At 40.5% G+C, this 21,697-nt stretch overlaps 1 protein-coding gene across 1 annotated transcript; it reads right to left on the reverse strand.

Annotated features, from left to right (window-relative positions):
• Positions 1-732: 732 nt before the first annotated feature.
• mrc1a (mannose receptor, C type 1a) lies at positions 733-15,580 on the reverse strand. Its single transcript, XM_085173119.1, has 30 exons — positions 15,386-15,580; positions 14,878-15,279; positions 13,446-13,619; positions 12,237-12,392; positions 12,048-12,161; positions 11,795-11,935; positions 11,528-11,707; positions 11,008-11,165; positions 10,811-10,927; positions 10,615-10,730; positions 7,818-7,966; positions 6,863-7,062; positions 6,643-6,758; positions 6,458-6,539; positions 6,219-6,363; positions 6,065-6,103; positions 5,595-5,758; positions 5,394-5,458; positions 5,174-5,274; positions 4,902-5,041; positions 4,641-4,746; positions 4,378-4,544; positions 3,558-3,663; positions 2,532-2,764; positions 2,255-2,420; positions 2,005-2,157; positions 1,802-1,918; positions 1,553-1,711; positions 1,424-1,456; positions 733-1,327 (listed from the first exon to the last, which is right to left on the reverse strand). Exons 1-30 carry the CDS (start codon positions 15,453-15,455, stop codon positions 1,086-1,088), a joined length of 4,311 nt encoding a protein of 1,436 aa, XP_085029245.1. The 5' UTR covers positions 15,456-15,580; the 3' UTR covers positions 733-1,085.
• Between the last annotated feature and the right edge of the window lie 6,117 nt (positions 15,581-21,697).

A 21,697-nucleotide genomic window follows, 5' to 3' on the forward strand; every position in this document is an offset into this window, starting at 1 on the left:
AAGGGGAAAAAAAAGCATGTGCTTAACTCAATGACTGTCTTGTAATCATAAAACAAAGGTTTTTGTCAATTTGCAGAAAATGTCTGTGACTTTTCTGTCATTTAAGTGTTTATCTATTACTTACTTAATCTGGCGTAGTATGAATGGCAATGGGAGAGATCCCCATCAGTATAAAAAGCTGTGAAAGTTGTAAAATTACAATTCAATGCCCTCCTTCACAGTGTCCCATGAAATCCAGCGGGCCATATTGAGTCTTTGCCAGGCATGGCCATGGAGTTGGACCCAGCAACAGGTGATTCATATTGAGGCACAACTGATGAAAGGCTTTTTGTTCCAATGGTTTATTGAGCACTTAGTTTAAGACCATGGTGACTGTAGGCTTAATATACTGTGGACTGCTAGTTTGCTTTGTGTGCTTTTAGGTTTTTGTTGTCCTGAACACCCTGGAGTGGTTTTATAAATAAAATGTTTTTTTTGTCCTCCTTTACTTACCACCTCCCTGCCATCAGGTGATTAGCTGCTTCTCCTGATGGAGAAGGGCCGCTCTTTCTTTCCTTTCTACACATGGTTACATAAACATCACAGTGGAAACTAAGCATGTTGCCTGCAGCTCTATTAGATTCAACTATTCATGTTTACCATAACTTAGTGGAAATCAGCCCAGTCTTCATGTATATCACGGCTCTAAATAAATACTTCTATTCATTCACTTAAAAGCAAAAAAAATAGTAATTTTTTTTCTTCGTGTTGTCATATTTTTTTAATCGGGCTTTGATTTAAATGCCATAAAAAGATTTGTCAAATAGCACTAAAATTCACTTTTTGTCATTCTCATCATTCATTAAAACAAAACAAAAATTTTTGTACACATTTCACATTTTACATTATCATGAAAAACAAAAACGCAATAATTTGTAATCACTATTTTTCATACAAATCGTACAATTTCCTCAAATCCCCACCCAAAACAAACAACCCCCCCCCAAACAGTTCCAGTTTCCAGAGAAGTGATCCAAAATATAAACATAAAATGAAAACAGAAATCTAATTTTCATGGGGTTGATTGCCAATCCTCTCCTGCCTTTCTATGCTTGCTCATTCTGTTCTATGTTCGCGACCAGCCCTTTGGTGTCCACCGCTGCTCGATTTGGATTATTGAAGTATAACTTGTTGTCAAAGGTGGATTCTCCCAGGGTTGGGGCAGGTATCCTAGGTATCCTTTTACGGAACAGGAGGAAGGCACCAAGTCCAACTATGGCGATTACAATTAATACTATAGCCACAGTGATGCCAGCAGACCCGTGTGTAGTTTCCTGGACGACGTGGGCTGAGGAGGCAAAAACATAGAGTTGGAGCAGTGAATTTACTCAGATTTGAAAAATTAAAAAATATAGTTAATAGTTATATATTTTTAACAACTTACCAACAAATGGAGGCTTTTCTGTAGGTTTAATAACTAAAAATGATAAATCAGTAAATAAATAAATAAATACATACAAGGCTTATTTGAATTTTTTTGTTTTTGTTTTTAAAAAAAACTTATTTAAGTTACCTTTTGGTGTTTTGCAGATGTAAGAAAATGACCTTCTGCAGTCTGTCGTACTCCACAGACCAGTGTAAGAACTGATGTACACACACGACTCTGACTGTGGCATTCCTGATTTCCAGTTGGTATAGTCCAAAGGGCTGTTATCGATCCACATCCACTTGTCTGAAGCGGAGACACATGTTAATTTATCAATACATATCCAATGTGTCGGTGTGTATATACATGTATATATTATGCTGAATTTAACCTTACCTTCATGGGTCTTGTACATGCCAATCCAAAAGGTTTTGGCACTGTCCTGGAGAATCTCCACATTCTCTTCTATGAATTTACTCTCAATAGGGTCCTGAATACTTACTAGAGAAGCACCTGATAAACATGGTACAACAGTTAAAAGCTGAAGGTTATAAACATGGACATAATTCTCTGTTTACGTTGAATTATTTGTAACTTACCCATTTTTATACATTCAATTGAGGCGTGGGCCCAGTCGTTGGTCACTGAGCTGAAGAAGGAATAACAATGGCCTCTGAAAGGTATCCATGTTCTCCTGCTTGTTGATTGTGGACAGTCTCCAGGAAGCTGCGGGGGAGCAGTGGGAGCTACAACTGAAAAAGAAGGAGCAGGTTTTATGCCGGTCTTATGAGCTGCCTGCTAACTTTGCATAGTGAGTGTGAACAAAGTGTAAAAGACAGAATGTCTCACCTGGTGACCTTTTGCAAAGGGAATAATAGGTATTGGTACATGGTGCAGTCTTCCATGTTTTGTCCACATCTACATACACACAGGCGTAGTTATTTTTAGGTTCATTTTTGCCCCATTTGGTGTAAGACAGAGCCCAGTTATCCACCCACTTGAAGTGAAAACCAGTCTGTGAAAGAATAAAATCGATGAAAACTGACACAGAGCTAGAAACAAGGTCAAAATCTCAACTTGAAACCCCGCTTGAACCAGCAATAAGCTGTAACAGGTAGACCCCTACCACATTGCTGTTGAGGCCAATCCACAAAGGCTCGTTGAGCTTGAGAATCTGCAAGGTGGCGTATGCGTGTGCTACGGGGCTCAGGATGCTAGCCAGCTCTGCATCATCTGCTTGGCACTGCCTCCTGGCCTCATCCCAGCGCATTTTCTGGGTCACCACTTTGTAGGAGTCATTGCCGAGCTTGTAGAAGGTCTTTGGTGACACAGTTGTGGGTTTGACAGCAATTTGTGAATCTGAGTAAATGACACACATTAGCTGGTAATCACAGTCACAAGAAATGTCTACGTAAGGGCTCTGCAATTCAAGTTCGATTACACAAAACGTAACTATTTTCCACTTTACTTTTTCACCCTTCCTGTTTCTCTCATTGTTTTCACTTCTGTTTGATTACTTGCTCCTGTACTTTTCCACCTGTTTTTCATCCTCAGCAGCCCCCTGTGTATACAGAGTCCTGTTTTGACCCCGTCTTTTTTTGTCAGATCACCTGTTTTGCTTCTGGTTGTGCTTCCTGTTTGGCTACTAGCCATTCTCCATGTTTTTCTTTTGTTTTTCATGCCGCTGTACTGCTCTGCAGAGTAATGGACGCATTTCTGTTGTAATGCCTGTTTCAACATCATGATTCAGCGTCCTCTCAACTGCATTCATTCAACAATTGATGACAAGTCACACTTTTAAATAATTTAAATGTTGAAATAAATTTTTTTGTTTATGCTGGGTATTGTTAAGCTAATTGTAAACTGATTGTTCTGATTGGCTGACTGTTACAAGCAACAGGTTTGAACTCCTTGGCATAGGGCTATTGTGGCCATAGGCAACATGACCATATTAGGGTTAGTCACTGACATCACACAGATCCAAGAGTTAAAAAAAAGTTGTTTGAAGCTTGATCCTGTGACTCATAGAGGTGAGTTGCATAATACATTTGTATAAACAGTATCTATAAGAGAAAATAAGGATAATAGAGAGCGCCTCCAAATTTAACAGCATGCTTTACTGATAGTGTGGCCTCGTCAGTTTGTTACTCACCAATTTTTCTTTTACAGATGAAGCCATAATCTGACTGACAGTCATCCACCTTCCAGTATCCAGTTTTTCTGGCACTGGTGCCCATCATGATCACACAGTCATAGGACTGTCAAGCAGAAAAAAAAAAGGTTTGTTTCCATTGGTCGTATTATGATGACAGTATGCTGACATTTCTTTTTACACACCGTTTGAGTAAGTAAATGTTTGCCTTATTAGTCTTACATAAATATTACCACTGGGGCATGCACACATAATCTGTGTAATCACTGTGTGATGGAGGCAGAATGGCTGGTGGCATAAAAGAGTTTACAGATTTACTTATTTAACTAAAAGTAGATACAAGTGGTGCTGTGTCTGCTTGCATACTCTGCAGGCAGGTTAGGTTAACTGATGACTCTAAATTGGCTGTGAGCACGGATGTCCACCTCTCTGTGTCTCTTCACCCAGCAAAGGCCACTGTGTGCCCCGCCTCTGACCCTGTGGCAGCTGGGAGAGGCTCCTGAACTCGATAACTGGAAACATAGCTGCTGTTGTTTTTTTCTTTCTATATTACTGATTATGAAACAAAGATTTTAAATATTGTATATGTTCTTTAGACCAAACCTTGACTTGGAAGGATGGGATAACAAAGAAATACTACCATTTCAGTGATTAAAACTGTGCTAAGGTGACTGGGACCATCTGGGGCACATACATGCACCATACTGTTAAACTAAACTGTTTATTTAATATTAGTTGTCTGGATAGGCAGCACTCAGTCTAATTCAATGTCTTTTCTAAATTAAAGCATGTGAGGGAGAGAAAAAATTCTCAGAAAAACCTCATGAAAATATCTTCCTGGAGGTGCTGATGCTGGCTCCCCTAAGGCCCAGTTGGTGTAGGAAATACTTTTCCCATCTGTCCACACAAAGCGCATCTCCCAGTTGACATCATTCATACCAATCCAAAAATCTTCCTTGTAGTTCAGCATCTGTGTTGTTAGGAAAGCTAAAAAGGAATTATTACAATGTAATTTAGTGACACATGAAAACCAACCTATATGTTTAAACGTGAACTGCACTTTGCAACACTCCTGTCACTCACCTTGCTCTTTCTCACTGGTTATAGAAAGCAGATTTCCTCCCTGGTTTATGCAGTGTGTCCTGGCATCGTGCCAGTTTTTGTGATTCCCCACAACAAATTTGTAGCACTGTGTAAATAAAATGTAATCAGGGCGTTTATACTGAAATAACAAATGGGCAGAAATCAACTTGGCCAGGATATTTTTCCATACTTTTTTATTTATTTGTTTGTTTAATTAAAGACATTTACCTGGAATAATCTGTGTAGTACATATGTATTTACCTTTCCTTGGAAACCTAGCCACTCTGGAGCACATCCTCCTTTGGGAGCTGTGGTTGGGGCCATTGTTGTATTGATAAAACTGTTGCTTCTCTTACACATCGAAGGAAGCTCAATACCACAGTTAATATCATTCCAGTACCCTACATGTGAAGAATTTACAGAAAATTATGAAATGAATTCAATTTCAAATCATTTCAAGGGATTTAGGGATTATTTTTTTAGCTAACATTTACTATAAATTACAATATGGCTTTTCTCTGTATTAGACTCACCCATGCTGTTGTACATAGTGACACAGTTTTCATCATTGTTGGCAAAGTTGGGCTCATTGTGTTCCCATGCGGTGTAAGTTACAGGGGTGCCATCAAGCCAGCTTAAAATGAAAAGTACAGAATTAACAAGTTATCAGGAATCCTAAACATTTGATAAAGGTTGTTTGTAAACAGCTAGTGTTTTTTTTTTTTTTTTTGTAAATAATGCATTTCGATTTACCTAAACGATTTATCTAAATTCACTATCAGGCCGATGTAGTACTGTCCTTGTGTTCCTCTAGAAATCTGTTGAAACATAAAATGAAACTTTATATTAGGAGGAAAAGGAAAAAGAGACTCTGTGGATTTTAGAATTTAAAGAAAATGCACAAAGGTCCTGATTTGATTTATCAGGTTTGGAAATAAATTCTATATTTCTTGCCTGTTTCCAAAGGAACTTTCTCTCGCTCTCTCCTGTGATAACTACAAGTTCACCAAAGTTTTTTTTGCAATAGGCTCTGGCTGCTTCCATACTCTGTTTGTTCATGTTCAGGTAATACTGGCTGTCATTGTATAGAAGCCATCCATCGTCTGTGGTGTTGTATTCTGCAAAGAGAACAAAAACAGTCATTAGAAGTTCAGTCATGCAGGCAGCTCTGTAAATATTTAAGTTGACTTATGAAAAGAAAAAAGTCAGAAATATTAAAGAATCCTTAGGGTTTAGCCTCAAAGAACCATAAATGAAATAATGAGGTATACATTTACATTTTAGACCAATCAATGAAATAGCAGAGGGCATCGTTGAATCTAAACAGAAATAGTGAATCACCTGACCTACACTGTATTTCTCATTGAAATAAAAAAAATCTGTTGAATCAACTAGACTTTTCTCTGAACAATAATTAAACTTACCTTGTACAGATATCACAGGCTGGGGGTTGGGAGTCACACCTGAGAATAAATAAACGAGACCCACAAATATTACCAAGCTTTAATTTAACACCAAATGTTTGGAAATATGGCTCTGTGTGAGCTGAAATTCCAAGATATGATCAGCCTGTGTTACCTTTGCGTAACTGGCAAATCCAGCTGTTGTAGGCATCACAGTGTCGATCATTCCACCTCATTCTTAAGTTAGAGTCCATCTCTGTACAGTGCTCGTTGTCATTGTGGTTATTTGGTTCTCCATAGCCCCAGTTCTCAAAGTCAAACTAGGTCAAAGTTTTTAGAAAGATACATAATTAGGCAGGAAATGAGAGCAGTAATAATTAAAGCTTTTCCTGATTGTTCTGAATTGCTATGTACCGGTGATCCATCACTCCAGACAAAACCTCCATTGGTTCCCTGTAAGCTGAGGCCTATCCAAAATTTTTCACTGTAGTAGACACTGTATGAAAGTAAAAAACACAAGCACTGATTATCTGACTTGTTGATTTACCCAGTATGAATTCTGAGATATGCAAGCTGTTAGCTAGTGCAAGTAAACATACTTGAGCTCTCTCCATTCCTGATGACTGTGTAAGCTTATGAGGTCCCCGCCAATGGCCCTGCAGAAGTCCCGTGCTTCAGACCAAGTCTTCTTTTCCTCTTGACGGTTCTTGTACGCCTTTATTAAGGAGTGAAAAAAAAAGGGGGGGGGGGGGGGGGAAGCCAGTGTTTTATTACTGAAACGGCGCAAATTTGTTATTGTTCTTAAGTTTGTGCTCCTACTTTGAAACATTTGTTCCCTTTGCCGAGCGGGGTCCACTCAGAAGCACAGGCCGCGGCCAGAGTGGTGGGTGGAGCTGTTGTTGTCTGCACACCCTCAGCACGTTTCTTGCAAATATACTTCTCCTTGTTACTGCAGCTGACAACATCCCATAGTCCAGCAAAAACTCCAGTTGTCATAGCAACGCATCCTTGTTTTCTGTCTTTTATTAGAGTAAGATAAAAGCATACGGATTAGATTCAATCAAATACATGAAAGAAACTACGTTGAGCATAACTTCTCATTAGTGATCATGAATTACATGACAATGATTATCATGACAGCATACTCAGAACAATGGCAAAGACCAAGTGAAGTGAAGAAGAAGAACTGTAGATTGGGAAGGACTGTCTCTAAACAACCTCAGATTCCGAGATTATCAGCTTAAGTACAAGTTATTCAGCTGTGTCACCACATTGCCAAAATCTGGAAGAAGACCCTAACTTTCTCCCTCAATTGAGAGGAAATTTAGTTAGTTCAGGAACAAGCTAGGAACAACCAAGACTGAATATTGACATGAACTGGAAACTGCTGTAATCCCAGCTTCACTGTCAATAGTGAAGCCAGTTTCAGAAATCAGCACCTTCAAGCTCGACTAAAATTTGAAGCTGTCCACTATTCAGCCAAAATAATAGGAGTAAAGGGGAGGAGTAAATTAAGAACACTGTATCAACTGCCAAGCATGGTGGTGGTAGCAATATGCTCTATATGCTCTAGGACTGTTTTGCTGACAATGGTTCTGCTACATTACACAAAGGGTGAATTCTTCCAAATTCTACAACTTCTCAAATCATTGGCTCAAATGGACACAAACTTGGGCACAAATGGGTATTCCAACAGGACAGTGATGCCAAACACACATCAAAACTGACTCTGGATTATAATAGGTTAAAGAGTGTATAAGGTTAAAGAGTGTACCTGGCATTCCCACATTGAAATGAGTGAACTTGACTGCTCTTTCAGTCGTCCATTTGAACATGTTTCTGTCTTCTGTGTTGGATAAGCCTGTCCAGAAGTACTTCTCTGGTCTCAAGCCCACCAAACTGACCAGAAAAGCATTCTCATATCTGCATGAAAACATACACAAAGTTTGGCATATGTGTGACATGTCTGCATTAGAATTAAGTGTGGAATAGTTGTAAAGTCCAAAACAGACATACAAATTTTCCTGTCATGGTTCAGTACTGTCCATACTAGTCTGATGAAGGCTCTAATATTAAAGGATTTTTATGTAAAAGTAGGCGATCACGATCAAGTGATCAGAGCTCTAGTAAAGCTACCCTTGTCCAGTGATTTCTTTTGCATCCCCTATAAAAAAACAAAAAAAAAACTGAAGAAAGAACTGAAACCATGTTCCTCAAGAATTGAGTAATTATATGAGCAAGGACTGTGCAATCCAATTTTAATCTAGTTTAAACTTCTAATGACTACGTAAATGAAAATTATTGCACAATATTGAAAATGTATGGTCCATCAATAGAACAAAAAGCAAAGGTGGTGCAGGCCCACCACCCGCAGGAGGCACCGTGGGGCCGGGTGCATTGTGAGCCGGGCGGCGGCCAGGAGCGGAGGACCGATCCCCGGCTACCAAGACTGGCAATTGGTACACGGAATTTCACCTCTCTGGTGGGGAAGGAGGCTGAGTTAGTGCGTGAGGTTGAGAGGTACCGGTTAGATATAGTCAGGCTCACATCAACGCACACCTTGGGCTCTGGAACTAGCCTCCTGGAGAGGGGCTGGACTCTGTCTCAGTCTGGAGTTGCCCCTGGTGATATGTGGTGGGCCAGGGTGGGTATCTTGGTATCCCCTTGGCTTGCTGCCGGTATGTTGGGGTTTCTCCCAGTGGACGAGAGGGTTTGTTCCCTTCGCCTCAAGGTCAGGGAATGAGTCCTGACCGTCGTCTGCGCTTATGTGCCGAGTGGCAGTTCAGAGTACCCAGCCTTCTTTGAGTCCCTGGGTGGGGTACTGGAGGGTGGTCCTCCTGGAGAGTCTGTTGTCCTACTGGGAGACTTCAATGCTCATGTCACTTGTTTTGTTATTGGACTTAAGCGGGTGGTGGCTGAAGCAAAAACTTGGGTGTGGGAGGAGTTCGAAGAGGCCATGGAAAAAGACTTTTGGACTGCCTCGAAGAGATTCTGGCAAACCGTCAGGCGACTCAGGAGGAGAAAGCGGTGTTCTACCTGCACTGTGCATAGTGCGGGTGGAGTGCTGCTGACTTCGACTGAGAAAATTGTCAGGTGGTGGAAGGAATACTTTGAGGACCTCCTTAATCCCACTGGCACGTCTTCCGTGGAGAAAGCAGAATCTGGGAATGAAGGGGATGACCAGCCAATCTCTGGTGGTGAGGTCACTGAGGCAGTTAAACAAATCCTTGGTGGCAGAGCCCCTGGGGTGGATGAGGTCCGCCCCGAGTTTCTGAAGGCTCTGGATGTTGTAGGGCTGTCTTGGTTGACATGCCTCTACAATGTTGCGTGGAGATCAGGGGCAGTACCCCTGGAATGGCAGACCGGGGTGGTGCTTCCCATCTTTAAGAAAGGGGACTGGAGGGTGTGTTCCAACTACAGGGGAATCACACTCCTCAGCCTCCCTGGGAAAGGCATTTGACCGTGTCCCTCGGGGGGTCCTGTGGGTGGTGGTCCAGGAGTATGGGGTGTGTGGCCCATTGCTATGGGCCATTCAGTCCTTATACAACCGTTGAAAGAACTTGGTCCACATAGCCGGCAATAAGTCGGACTCATTCTTGGTGGGTGATGTGCTCAGCCAGGGCTGCCCTTTGTCACCAATTCTGCCCATTATTTTTTATGGACAGAATTTCTAGGCATAGCCAAGTGGTGGAAGGCTTTCACTTGGGTGGTCTTAGGATCTCATCTCTGCTTTTTGCAGATGATGTGATTCTGTTGGCTTCATCTGGTGATGGGGTTCCAGCTCACTTTGGAACAATTCGCAGCCGAGTGTGAAGCGGTGGGAATGAGAATCAGCACCTCCCAATCTGAGGCCATGGTCCTCAGCTGGAAAAGGGTGGAGTGCCCACTCCGGGTTAGGGACAAGTTCCTGCCCCAAGTGGAGGAGTTTAAGTATCTCAGGGTGTTGTTCACAAGTGAACGGAGAAGGGAGCGGGAGATCAACAGACGGATTGGTGCAGCGGCCACAGTGATGCAGACACTGTACCGGTCTGTTGTGGTTAAGAGAGAGATGAGTGTAAAAGCAAAGCTCTCAATTTACCGGTCGATTTACATCCCTACCCACACCTATGGTCACGAGCTGCGGGTAATGACCGAAAGAATGAGATCTCGGATACAAGCGGCAGAAATGGGCTTCTTCCAAAGGGTGGCTGGCCTCTCCCTTAGAGATAGGGTGAGAAATTCGGCCATTTGGGAGGGGCTCAGAGTAGAGCTGCTTCTCCTCGAGATCGAAAGAAGCCAACTGAGGTGAGTCGGGCACCTGACAAAGATGCCTCCTAGGCGCCTCCTGGGTGAGGTTTTATGGGCATGTCCCACCAGGAAGAAGCCCCGGGGCAGACCCAGGACACGCTGGAGAGATTATATCTCTGGGCTGCCCTGGGAATGCCTTGTTGTTCCCCCGGACAAGCTGGAGGAGGGAGGTCTGGGCTTCTCTGCTTGGGCTTCTGCCCCGGATAAGCTGAACAAAATGGATGGAGAGATGGATGGATATTTGGTATTTGAACTATTACAAAACATCTAAACATGAAATATACCTATCAGACACATCCACCAGGTTCGCACCAGCCCCTGAGCATGCCTGCTTTGCCTCTTCAAAGGTTTTTTTCTCAGCTCCGATGTTATAACAGTATGAACCAAACCTGATTGATCCCTAAAAAAAGGCGAAAAAATGATGAATAAAGGCATTTCTGTTAAATTGCACCTGTATTTAAAGGAGAGGACATAACTCACAAGCGTGCACCCTTTGTTGACTTCTGCTAGACTGCCTCCAATTGGTTTAGCCGAGGCCTTCTTCTTGCACATATAACCATGCAACTTCTCACAAGTGTGATCTGCCCACTTACCATCCTGTATAAGAAATACAGAGGGGTCTTAGAGTAGTAACTTTATGACAAAATTGATTGTCGTTTTGCAAGAATTTGTGCTACCTTTCCTTGAATCAGGACACAGTCCTCTTGGAAGCTGGTGAGATGAGACGGCTCATCACTCTGCCACTGGGTAAAGGTGACATGTGAGTGATCGGACCATTCAAAGAGCATCTGGTTCTTTTGGTCATTCATGCCAATCCAGAGCACATCTGTCAGCACTGAGGTTTGAAGCATAGAGAGACGGAAAGTGGTCATATATGTCTCCTTACTCTTTCAGGCTGTTTTTATAATAGCATTGTTTAATGAACATCACAAATTTATTTATTTAGTCTGGTTTGGAGGTGCTGCCAGGTATAGTTTGTTACAAAGCTCATACTGTACAACCTAGCTAATGATATGCTAAGCTAATTAGCTCAAGGCTAGTTTCATATTTTCTTGAAATGTAAAATTATTTCTTTTCATTTATAGGTAGGTAGGTAATAGGTAGGCCTATTCCACGTCACGATAGAGTACTTACTTTCTGATATTTCAGTACTTTAGCAGGATATTGTTATTTGTTGTTATCTTCTTGCACACTTACTGTATCCAGACTGAGAAATAATGAAGCTCTGCTCCTCTATGTTATGTATGCTGGCAAGATCTCCTCCTTCTTTGCGGCATGCAGCTAAAGCATTACTCCACATCTCTGCAGTCCTCACCAGATAGTAGCAGTTTCCTGCATAGTGAACCCAGTGATTGGGGCAAAAGCCAGGCTGTTTGGCTGTGGACAGAGACCAGAAGGGCTAAGAACATACTCTTTGTAGGTTTGTATTGTAAAGATATGGACTCATAATAAATTGAGATTTACTTGATGGTGGGGGCAGACTGGTAGCGTTTCCTTTACGACAAATATAACCAAGTTTCTTGCTGCACACGCTGCTCTCCCATTTTGAGGCCTTTGCAGCATTTAGGGTTGCACAGTTTAGCCCAGGGTTTGATGATGGATGACCTGTGGGAAGCACAGGTTAGTTAATGTTGAATATAAAAGGGTGTACTTTTGAAGTACTCCAGGTATTTAAAAAACTCACATAATTCCATGACATATACCAAGACATACTAACCTGGGGCCCAGTTTAAATATCTGAAAGGGTTTCCGTTGCTCCACTGCCATCCACTGTCAAAATCCAAGCTGTTCAGCCCAATCCACAGAGATGAGCCCAAATCATTTGTTAACCCTGTGTGAAAACATGCATTTGAAATTAATGTATGATCAGCAATAAAACACAGATGATACAAGGCTTATTATGTACCTGAAATGTATGACTGCTCATGCAGCTCTACGATGCTGAGGAGGTCGGCTCCCTGCTGCTGGCAGCTCTTCCTGGCCTGATGCCAAGTCAACACTGACTGTGCGTTTAATTGATACTGAACCCCTGTGACTGGGTCAGTGATCCAGTTGGAGGATGCTAGATTATGGTAAAGACACAAAGCGCTATAAATTATTACACAGCTGGAAATTACTTACATCAGGAAGTTAAATTCATTGAACGCTCCCTGACTTCAGTACACAGTGAGGGATTCAGTTTCTTTTATTACCCTACATGGTTTGAATATGGACTGAAGATTGGGTGCTATCACAATTTAAAACATGTCTGTTTTGATGACATGTTGATATATAACAGTGATTCCCGAAGTGTGAGCTGGGGGGGCCCTGGTGGGCGGTGAAGGTACTGCAGGTGGTGCTGCCGTAATAAGAGAAATTCAGTTTGAAATTACAAGTATATGCAATTACATATGTATATAAATGTATTTATTTATATTAAGGTTAATTAAAACTAGTAATAAGAGGTGGTTAGTTTGTGATATTATAGTACTGAGGTTTGTGTGGCAGGTGGGCCTTAACACTGATTGGGCAACATTAGCAATTTATAGCCAACAGCCTGTGTTGTTTATGCTTTTTGAATAACATTTTCAAAGAAATACACAGAATTTTCTTGTATTTTGATTAGAAGAAAGATTAAGGTGGGCCCCATGGGAGTCTGTGGTTTTTAGGTGGGCCACAGCAGTCTTAACTTTGGGAATAGCTGATATACAGGAACAGAAAGTATCAATAGGAATTTCAAAACTTAAAGGAAGAAAGTATATAAAGTATGTAATATAAGATACATCTTCTACAGCCTTAGATGGGACGGAACTCTGACTTTATAAAACAGTCTGGTAAAGGGAGATCCCTTTATTTTGCTGTTGCTTTCCTGCCTCAGTTTAAGAGCAGTGCCAGGGGAAACTTAAGCCTGTGAAAAGAGGAAACAGAGGACAGTGCTGTGTTGACAGTCCATGAGAGGAAAAGGTGAGAGAGGGTCAGAAAATGGGCCTGCAGCACTTAATTCTTCATAAAAAACAAAGTTTTTGTGCATGATTTAATAAAAGTAACCATGGAGGGCTTCCTGTCTTCATATTATAGATGTAAAGTGGACTGGATCAGACCATCTTTCAGGTTAAAGAGATTTTTCTTTCCTTACCTCTGGTTGGACAAAATCCCCATTTTCCCACTTTATCATAATCTCTCTCTGTGGCACACCACAGCTTTCCATCCGTACGACCGTCTTTAGTGCATTCGGCGTACCACTTCTCGTGGAACTTAAAAGGGAACTGACAAGCGGTTCCGAAAGCATTTCCTCCTAGTGAGAATATCTCTGCGGAGACACAAATAATGGAGACGTGCAGTCATTTCACCAGCATGTGATTGATAATTATGAGAGTTTGCCTCCCAACTTCTTAGGGTTCTTTTCTTAAGCTTTTAGAACTTCATTCAATTGATTTCAGCCAATTTACCCTCAAGTTTGTTTACTGATGCTGGGTGAGAAGGAGTAGTGTTCGGTTTCTTGCCCTGGTTAAAGTCAGTCATTTAAATTTAGAAAATGAACTTGTGCTTGTAATGGACATGTTCGCATGATGAAAAGGGTTTTTTCCCAAAACGCTCCAGAATGTTGGGAAGTGCTGCAAACGTTGCAAATGGTAAGTAAGAATCACTGCAAATCACTCCAAACCAAAAGTACATTAAAGTACGCAAACTCATACTTGTACTTTGCAAATAGGTTATCAGGTGTGATAAATGAGTCTAAAGTTTTAGCTTGACCTGAAAGTGATGGTGGATGTTAAAACTTAATACAGCTTTTGGTTGTTTGAGTTACCAAGCTTTAAAAAGTGTGGGTTTTTCACCTATCCACCATGGATTCCAGTTATACAGTTGAGACTTGCTGCCTATGCTGTGCACAGAGAGTGCCTTCATAAGCACTGCTTATTATCTGTGCTGCACTGACAATTATGCTGTCTCACCAGCGATCCCTGACTGTTCTCACTTTTAGTAAGAACAGCAAGTTTCTCAACAGCTATGCTGTAACCAGCTCCCTTCTAGTCCAAGAAAATCTTTCTAAAAATTATACCTGCAGTTTAAAACATAATTTTGTAATGCTTAAATCCTCAAATGCTACACTCCAAACAACGACGTATTCTAACACGTGCTAAAACATTCATACTCTGTCCAAATATTCAAAAAGAAGGGGGAAAGAATGAGAACTATGTTACTTTCCCTAGACAACTACAAAATCCCCAATAAATATTATTATAGCCAAGCCAAGTTTCGTACTCAGATCAGATAAAAAATACCTTCCACATACTACACCACATACAGATATTTAGATGGTAAATGCAATTTCATCTGTAACCATAGCACTTTTATAACCTAGTTTACTTTGTACAGATTGTAATATTTTGCATTTATAATTTGAATTGAAGTAAGAATTTTATTGTTCTTTACAAATTTATAAAAACAACAACTTTAAAGCATGCACTGTTCAGGGACCTTCTAAAACACATTTCTAAACTTTCTACAAAGCTTAAGCACACTCAAGTTTAGCTATCTTTGTAGGCTCTTGTACCCATCATTCCTACCTTGATATCCCTTTGAACAGAGGTCCCCCTGAGTGCCATATATCCTCCAGCGACTCCAGATCCCAATACCTTTGTAGATCATGACGCTTTTCTCATTGCGGTTGCCCCAGTTTAAGTGCAGGTCCTGGTCTTTTAGGCCAAAGAGGGTATCGTTCTTACACTGCCAATGCTGGAGGTCATTGCTCTCATCACATTCCATGAGCTGCACCTTCACCCAGTCTTTTATCGCTGTAGTACCCAAACACAGCTTGAGGGACAAACTGAGGAGACGAGACTCAGAGACCCATCGGAACTGTTGATCTTTGGCATGAGGATTACAAGCATCCACTGTTATAAAGGATGCACTCTCCACCTTTACGCACTTGTTGTGATCTTCATTGAAAATCAGGAAGCTACTCGTGTCTGGAGCAGAGCAAAAAGAAAATTCAGCAACACATTCCCATGGGATATGTTTTTCAAATGAAGCCACAAGTGTATTAACCAACAAAAATGTTTCTGTGTTACATACCTATATCAGCGGTGACGCAGAAGACTTGAAGGACACAGAGGACCACAGCAAAATTTAAACAGGGCAACATTATCCTTGTGTAGTTTGCAGTTACTGTTGGATGAGGTTGTAGCAGAGATTTCCCGTCATGAGCAAAGGGGTCTGGTGTATGCAAAGGTGTGTGACATGGAGCAACAGTGATCCAGAGACTCAGTGCCTTCCCTTTTTAATCAGACAGATGGATATCCTGTCACATGAGTAGTTATGCCTGGTCAAACTCCTGGAAGTTCCACAAGCTTTGCAGACCTTTTGGCAGGGTAGGCAGGAAGTAGGAAACAAACAATCTGACCTCTCCATTCAGCAAGAAAATGAAAGTCAACTTAAAGTGTCAGGTAAGACTCATAATGAAAGCAAAGGGGTTTGTTTTTAAAAAAAAAAAAAAAATCACAAAGCACCCTTTTCAGGATTAATTCCCATTATTGACTTCCTCATTGACTTTAAACTGTTATAAATAGACATTATGTGCTAAAAATGTGCCTGGAGCTTGAACCCTGAGAGCAGATTGCACTGTGCAAGACTAAATTTAGATTCAAAGGGAGATTGAGAAGAACAGGATTGCAGTGAGGACCTGAGTGATATAATGAGGTTTGTAGCACTTTGTTGATGTATGTTTTTGCAGGATAGTACTATGAGGCTTTAGTTGAAGAGTAGAGCAATGACACCAAACAGAAGACAGAGAGGACAAGAGGAAATCCTGCTTCCTATTGGGGGAAATGAGTGGCACTTTGACCACTTTGGTTTCAAACTGCAGAAACACCAAGTTATGGTGCTTAGACCAATAGATCCAGATAAGTTTCTTAAATGTTAAAACTGAACTTCTGTCAGGAACACAATAGTCATACAGCATGAAGAATGACTGTGGTAGCTTTCCACTTTGCTCACTTGTCATGACAGTGAATAGAGTTTTAAAGTTTTTTTTTAAATTAAAATAACCTGAACTTTACATTTACTATATGTCTTAATCCTTGGTTTATCTGATAAATCAGATTTTTCCATGCTGCTTGCCTCTGCTCACAAACCTTTTTTGTTTTGCGTGCTCGTTCTGCTCTGTGTAGGCGACCAGGTCTTTGGTATCTATTGGCAGTCAGACTAGATTTTTGTGTAAGTATAAATTGTTGTCAGAGGTGGATTATCTCAGGCAGGGGTACATATCCCGTGTATTTGTTTATGGAAGAATATGAGGGCATAAAGTCCAAAATTAGTTCCAAATTATTATGCAAATTATGTTTAAGTGTCATAAAGATTAAATAAGTTGTTTTTCAATTAAACCCATGGATGGAATTGTGTCTTAGGACTCTTTGTATCGCTGAAATCAATCTCGGACACCTATGATCATTAGTTTGCCAGGTGAGCCCAATTAAAGGAAAAACTACTAAAGAAGGATGTTCCACATTATTAAGCAAACCACTATTTTCAAGCAATATAGGAAGGAAAGAGTATCTCTCTGTTGCTGAAAAGCGTGAAATAGTTGAATGCCTTGGACATGTAATGAAAACCTTAGCTATTTCACGAAAACTTAAGCGTGATCACCATAATGTCAGAGATTTGTGGCTGAGTCAGAGCACACATGGGTTCATGCAGATAAAGCACAATGATGAAGGTTTCTGCCGGACAAATACATCTGATTAAGATAACAGCTGCTAAAAGGCCATTACAAAGCAGCAAACACATATTTGAAGCTGCTGGTGCCTCTGGAGATTTGTGAACATCAAGGTGTAGGATCCTCCAGAGACTTGCAGTTGTGCATAAACCTTATATTTGGCCACCCCTAACCAATGCTCACAAGCAGAAATGGCTGCAGTGGGCCCAGAACTACATGAAGACTAATTTTCAAACAGTCTTGTTCACTGATGAGTGCATTGCAACCCTGGATGGTCTAGATGGATGCAGTGGTGGATGGTTGGTGGACAGCCACCATGTCTCAACAGGGCTGCAACGTCAGCAAGGACGTGGTGGAGTTGTGTTTTGAGCTGGAATCATGGGGAGAAAGCTGGTCGGCCTCTTTAGGGTCGCTGAAGGTGTGAAAATGACCTCTGCAAAGTATGTGGAGTTTCTGACTGACCACTCTCTTCCATTGTAGAAAGAGAAGAACTGTGCCTTCTGCAACAAAACCATCTTCATGCAAGACAATGCATCACCTCATGCTACAAGGAACACCTCTGCATCATTGGCTGCTATCTGCATAAAAGGAGAGGAACTCATGGTGTGGCCCTCATTCTTCCCTGACTTCAATCCTACTGAGAACCTTTGGAGCCTCCTCAAACAAAAAAATATGAGGGTGGGAGGCAGTTCGCATCCAAACAGCAGCTCTGCGAGGCTATTCTGGCATCGGGCAAAGACATTCACGAAGAAACTTTCCAAAAACTCACAAGTTGCATGGATGCAAGAATTGTAAAACTGCATTCAAATAAGGGGTCCTAATTGACCTGTTAAGATGTTTTTGATTGAAATAGCTTTTGATTTCAGTAAAATTGATCTACTGATGCTGCAAATTCAACAAATGACCATTTTCAATTCTCTACAACCTATAAAATGTTTTGAAACTCTGTGTGCGTAATAATTTGGAACAGTGCATTTTAACTTTTTTATTTTTGAAAAACATACTGTGTTCATTGGGAGTTTTGATCAGTAACATTTGAATTATACTCTAATGGTGGATGACACAAAAATTATGCTGACTGTCATTTGAATGGACTATTTAGAAAAAACAGAGAAAAATATAATTTGCATAATAATTTGGAAAGCGGTGTAATGATCTGTGCAAAGGAGGCAAAATGTACAGTTTTAGCAGTGACATATCTTAAATTTGAAATGCCACAATAAATATAGTACTGTGCAAAAGCATTTAGCCACCTCTTGTTTCTTTATATTTGTTACCAAGTTGCCAGAGTTTCCTGTCACGTTAAAAGTCGTCTTGGGTAACAGTTCTCCAGGCTTTCTGATGGTCTTTCAAAGTTTTTCTTTGGACATTGGCTGCTTTTTCACTCATTGTCAGTTCACTCTTTGTACCTGACCATTTTCAGAGGTATGCTTTTGTTTGATTTTGGAATACTAAATACTGACCTAAGAGTCATTAAAGCATGAAAAAGGCACCAAACTTACTGTAAAAGAACAGTGTTGTCTACAAATAACTGGCAATATAGCAAAGAACCAGTTCTTTAAATTACCAGAAGCCTGTCAAAAAAACATATAACTGTTCCAATTTCTTAGGTTGAATGTATGAAAAATAACCAAAGATAACAATGTCACAGGGGTAATATGACATTTCAAAATGGCAAATGTGCCAACAAGGTGATTTCAAAAGACTTATTAGCTGAAAAATTGGCCTGTCTCAGGATGGTGTGCAGTGTTTCTTTAAAAAAATTGAAAAAACTGGCCAAGTATGGGAAAAAAGAAGTGGTCGATCTAAAAAAAACCCCCCAAAAAACCCTTGTTTACAGCAGATGAACAGTATCTGAGAGTCATATTCTTAAGAAAAAGGAAGAAAATCCAGCAAAGACACACGATTTGAGAGAGACATCTGGCCCTTTTGTTGATTCATTGTTCGGTGAATCCTCATCAGAAATATTCTTAGTGGAAGGATGGCATGAAGGCGTCATTCCTAACAAGGGAAACAGCGGTAAATGACTGAGGTATGCCAAATTACACAAGAACTGGAGTGAAAATCGGTGGCAACAGATTTGTAATTTTACATTTTTGTTTCAAATTACTGTCATTGTCATCGGGCAATACTTCTTTTACAGATGAAGCCGTGCCTTGACGAACAGCTATCCACATTCCGGTATCCCATTTTTCAAGTCTCCAAGTAATCCTGCAATCCTGCAGCCAAATACTGCACTCAGTTTTAAAGCCCCCTAAAGCCCAGATGGTATATGAAGCTTTTGCCATCCATCCACACAAAGTGTGTCTCCATATTGAGATCATTCATGCCAATCTATCTTCATTGTAGTGCTGCATCTGTGATGTTAGGAATGCTAGCAAGCAATAACTAATAATTTCTAATTTCTAAATGTAATCTTTACAGACAGAGAAAAGTATACTTTTTTTTAACATTAGAAGTATATTACAACACGGCTCTTACTACTCACCTTGCTCAACTCGCTGATGATTGGAACCAGATTTCCTCTTTGGCTTTTATGACCTGGTACCCTGCCAGTCTTTGTGAGTCCCCTCAACAAAGTTGTAGCACCGTGTAAACAAAATAAGTTTAGGGATTTTCTGTTGTAATTACAAAGGGACGCTTACTGGAAATGGATATGAGAAAATGTTTTACTGGAACAGATTTAAGTTTCTGTCCTTGAAGTGGAGGAAAACCCTTCTCTTGTTTGAAGACATGCATGGGGCATACCAAATAAAAAAAATCCCAAACCTCTTTAGCACAGGCCCTATTCACTTGAAATTCTTGAGCAATAATGCGTTTAATTTTAACGTCTGTGATTAATGAAAATACGTATTGGTACCGTGAGTGTTCTATGTGTTTTAGACTATCTCTGTATTAGACTCACCCATGCAGTTGTTACTGAATGGCCATGCTCACAGTGGCAGCGCTAACAAGCTAATGGTCACCATCTTGGTTTACCATGCTGACGTTTATAAGTACAGCTAACTGAACCAAACTAATGGGACTAAAAAAAAATAAGCACACAAATTGTAAGCTAATCCATCAGGTCTACCTTCTGGCACCATAACTTTGAAGTACCTTAAGTAGATCATGGCACCTATTTCCCATTTCCTAGCAAATTATAAAGAAATGAGAGGTGGACTTATAGAATAGAATACATTTTATTGTCACTATACACATGTACAATGAGAGCATCTCCCACTCACTGCAGACATGATTATGCTGTTGTGTAGCACAGTATTCTACCTTAACCTTACAATTAACTCTGCCTTACCATTAACTTACGAACAGTTGAAGGCCTTACTGTAGATTTAATATTGGAAAAAGACAGATAAATACATACATAAATAAATAAACACATACACACATATATACACAGTTTTTGACTTAATATTATAAAAACAACAACATCTGGACATGAAACGCACAACAGACTAAAAATAGATGGATGATAAAAGCTAAATGTTAGAAGAAGGATTATAAAATCACCAGAGATATTACAAAGCATTCTGAGAGACAAGAAAATATATCTCTATGTTTTTTTTAACACAATCCATTGATTATTGACAAAGTGGATGCTGCTATCCTTAAATCCACCCAGAACAAAGAAGCACAAAACAGAAAAACAGAGAAAGTTTATAGCAACCCGTGTAGTGGAAGCCGACAGAACCCAGGGCATCAAATCCAGAGGCATATAAGTGCATAAACGTTGCCAGTGCTCTGGTGACTACAATGCTCAGTAACTACTCAGTTACAGAGTTACATTAATTTTCTTCTACTCATCCAATTCAGGATTGCATGGGAGCTGGAGCCTGTCCCAACCATATTCAAACCTAAGAACTCTGTGTCACTGTATCCTCTGCCAGGCATGGTGGCTCCATCATAGTCCGGGGCTGTTTCACTGCCAGTTGTACTAGTGCTGCCAGTACTTGTGGTACTAACTAATAATCAGAATTTCTGAATTATTTTTCTTCTTTTGCAAACACAAATACTTAACAACAATATTTAAAGCATGAAGAAATTATGCACAATATGGTAAAAAATTAAGACACCCTCCAATGCTAAAGCACATTTTAGCCTTTGTAGGTTGCTGCACCCACAATTTCTACCTTGATATTCCTTTCAACAGTGGTCACCCTGAGTCCCATGTATCCTCCAGTGACTCCAAAGTCCTGAACCTTTGAAGATCATGACATTTCTCTCATTGCACTTGCCCCAGTTTAAGTGCAGGTCCTGGTCTTTTAGACCAAAGACCAGCAGCACCTTCACCCAGTGAAGGTGAAGTGTATATCATATATAGATATATTTAAATTCATTTAAAAGCCTAATATCCACCAAAAGAATAAAAAATAAAAAATCTGAAGTACGTGCCTATATCAGCAGTGATGCAGAGGTCTTGAAGGACACAAAGGGACACAGCAGAAGGGTAACGTTATTCTCAGTGTGTGGTTTGCTGTTAGTGGTAAACGAGGCTGTAAGAGAGATTTCCCAATTTCCAATCAAGGGGAGAAGGGGTCTGGTACGTGCCAAGGTGTGTGACATGGAGGAACGGTAACACAGAGACACAGTACCTTCCCCTCTGAATCACCCTGAAAAATATCATGTCATTTACACCTGGTCAAATGCCTGCAAGGTCTACAAGCTTTTTGCAG

This window comes from Neolamprologus multifasciatus, chromosome 9, assembly GCF_963576455.1.
Source record: "Neolamprologus multifasciatus chromosome 9, fNeoMul1.2, whole genome shotgun sequence".
Taxonomy (NCBI): Eukaryota; Metazoa; Chordata; class Actinopteri; order Cichliformes; family Cichlidae; genus Neolamprologus; species Neolamprologus multifasciatus.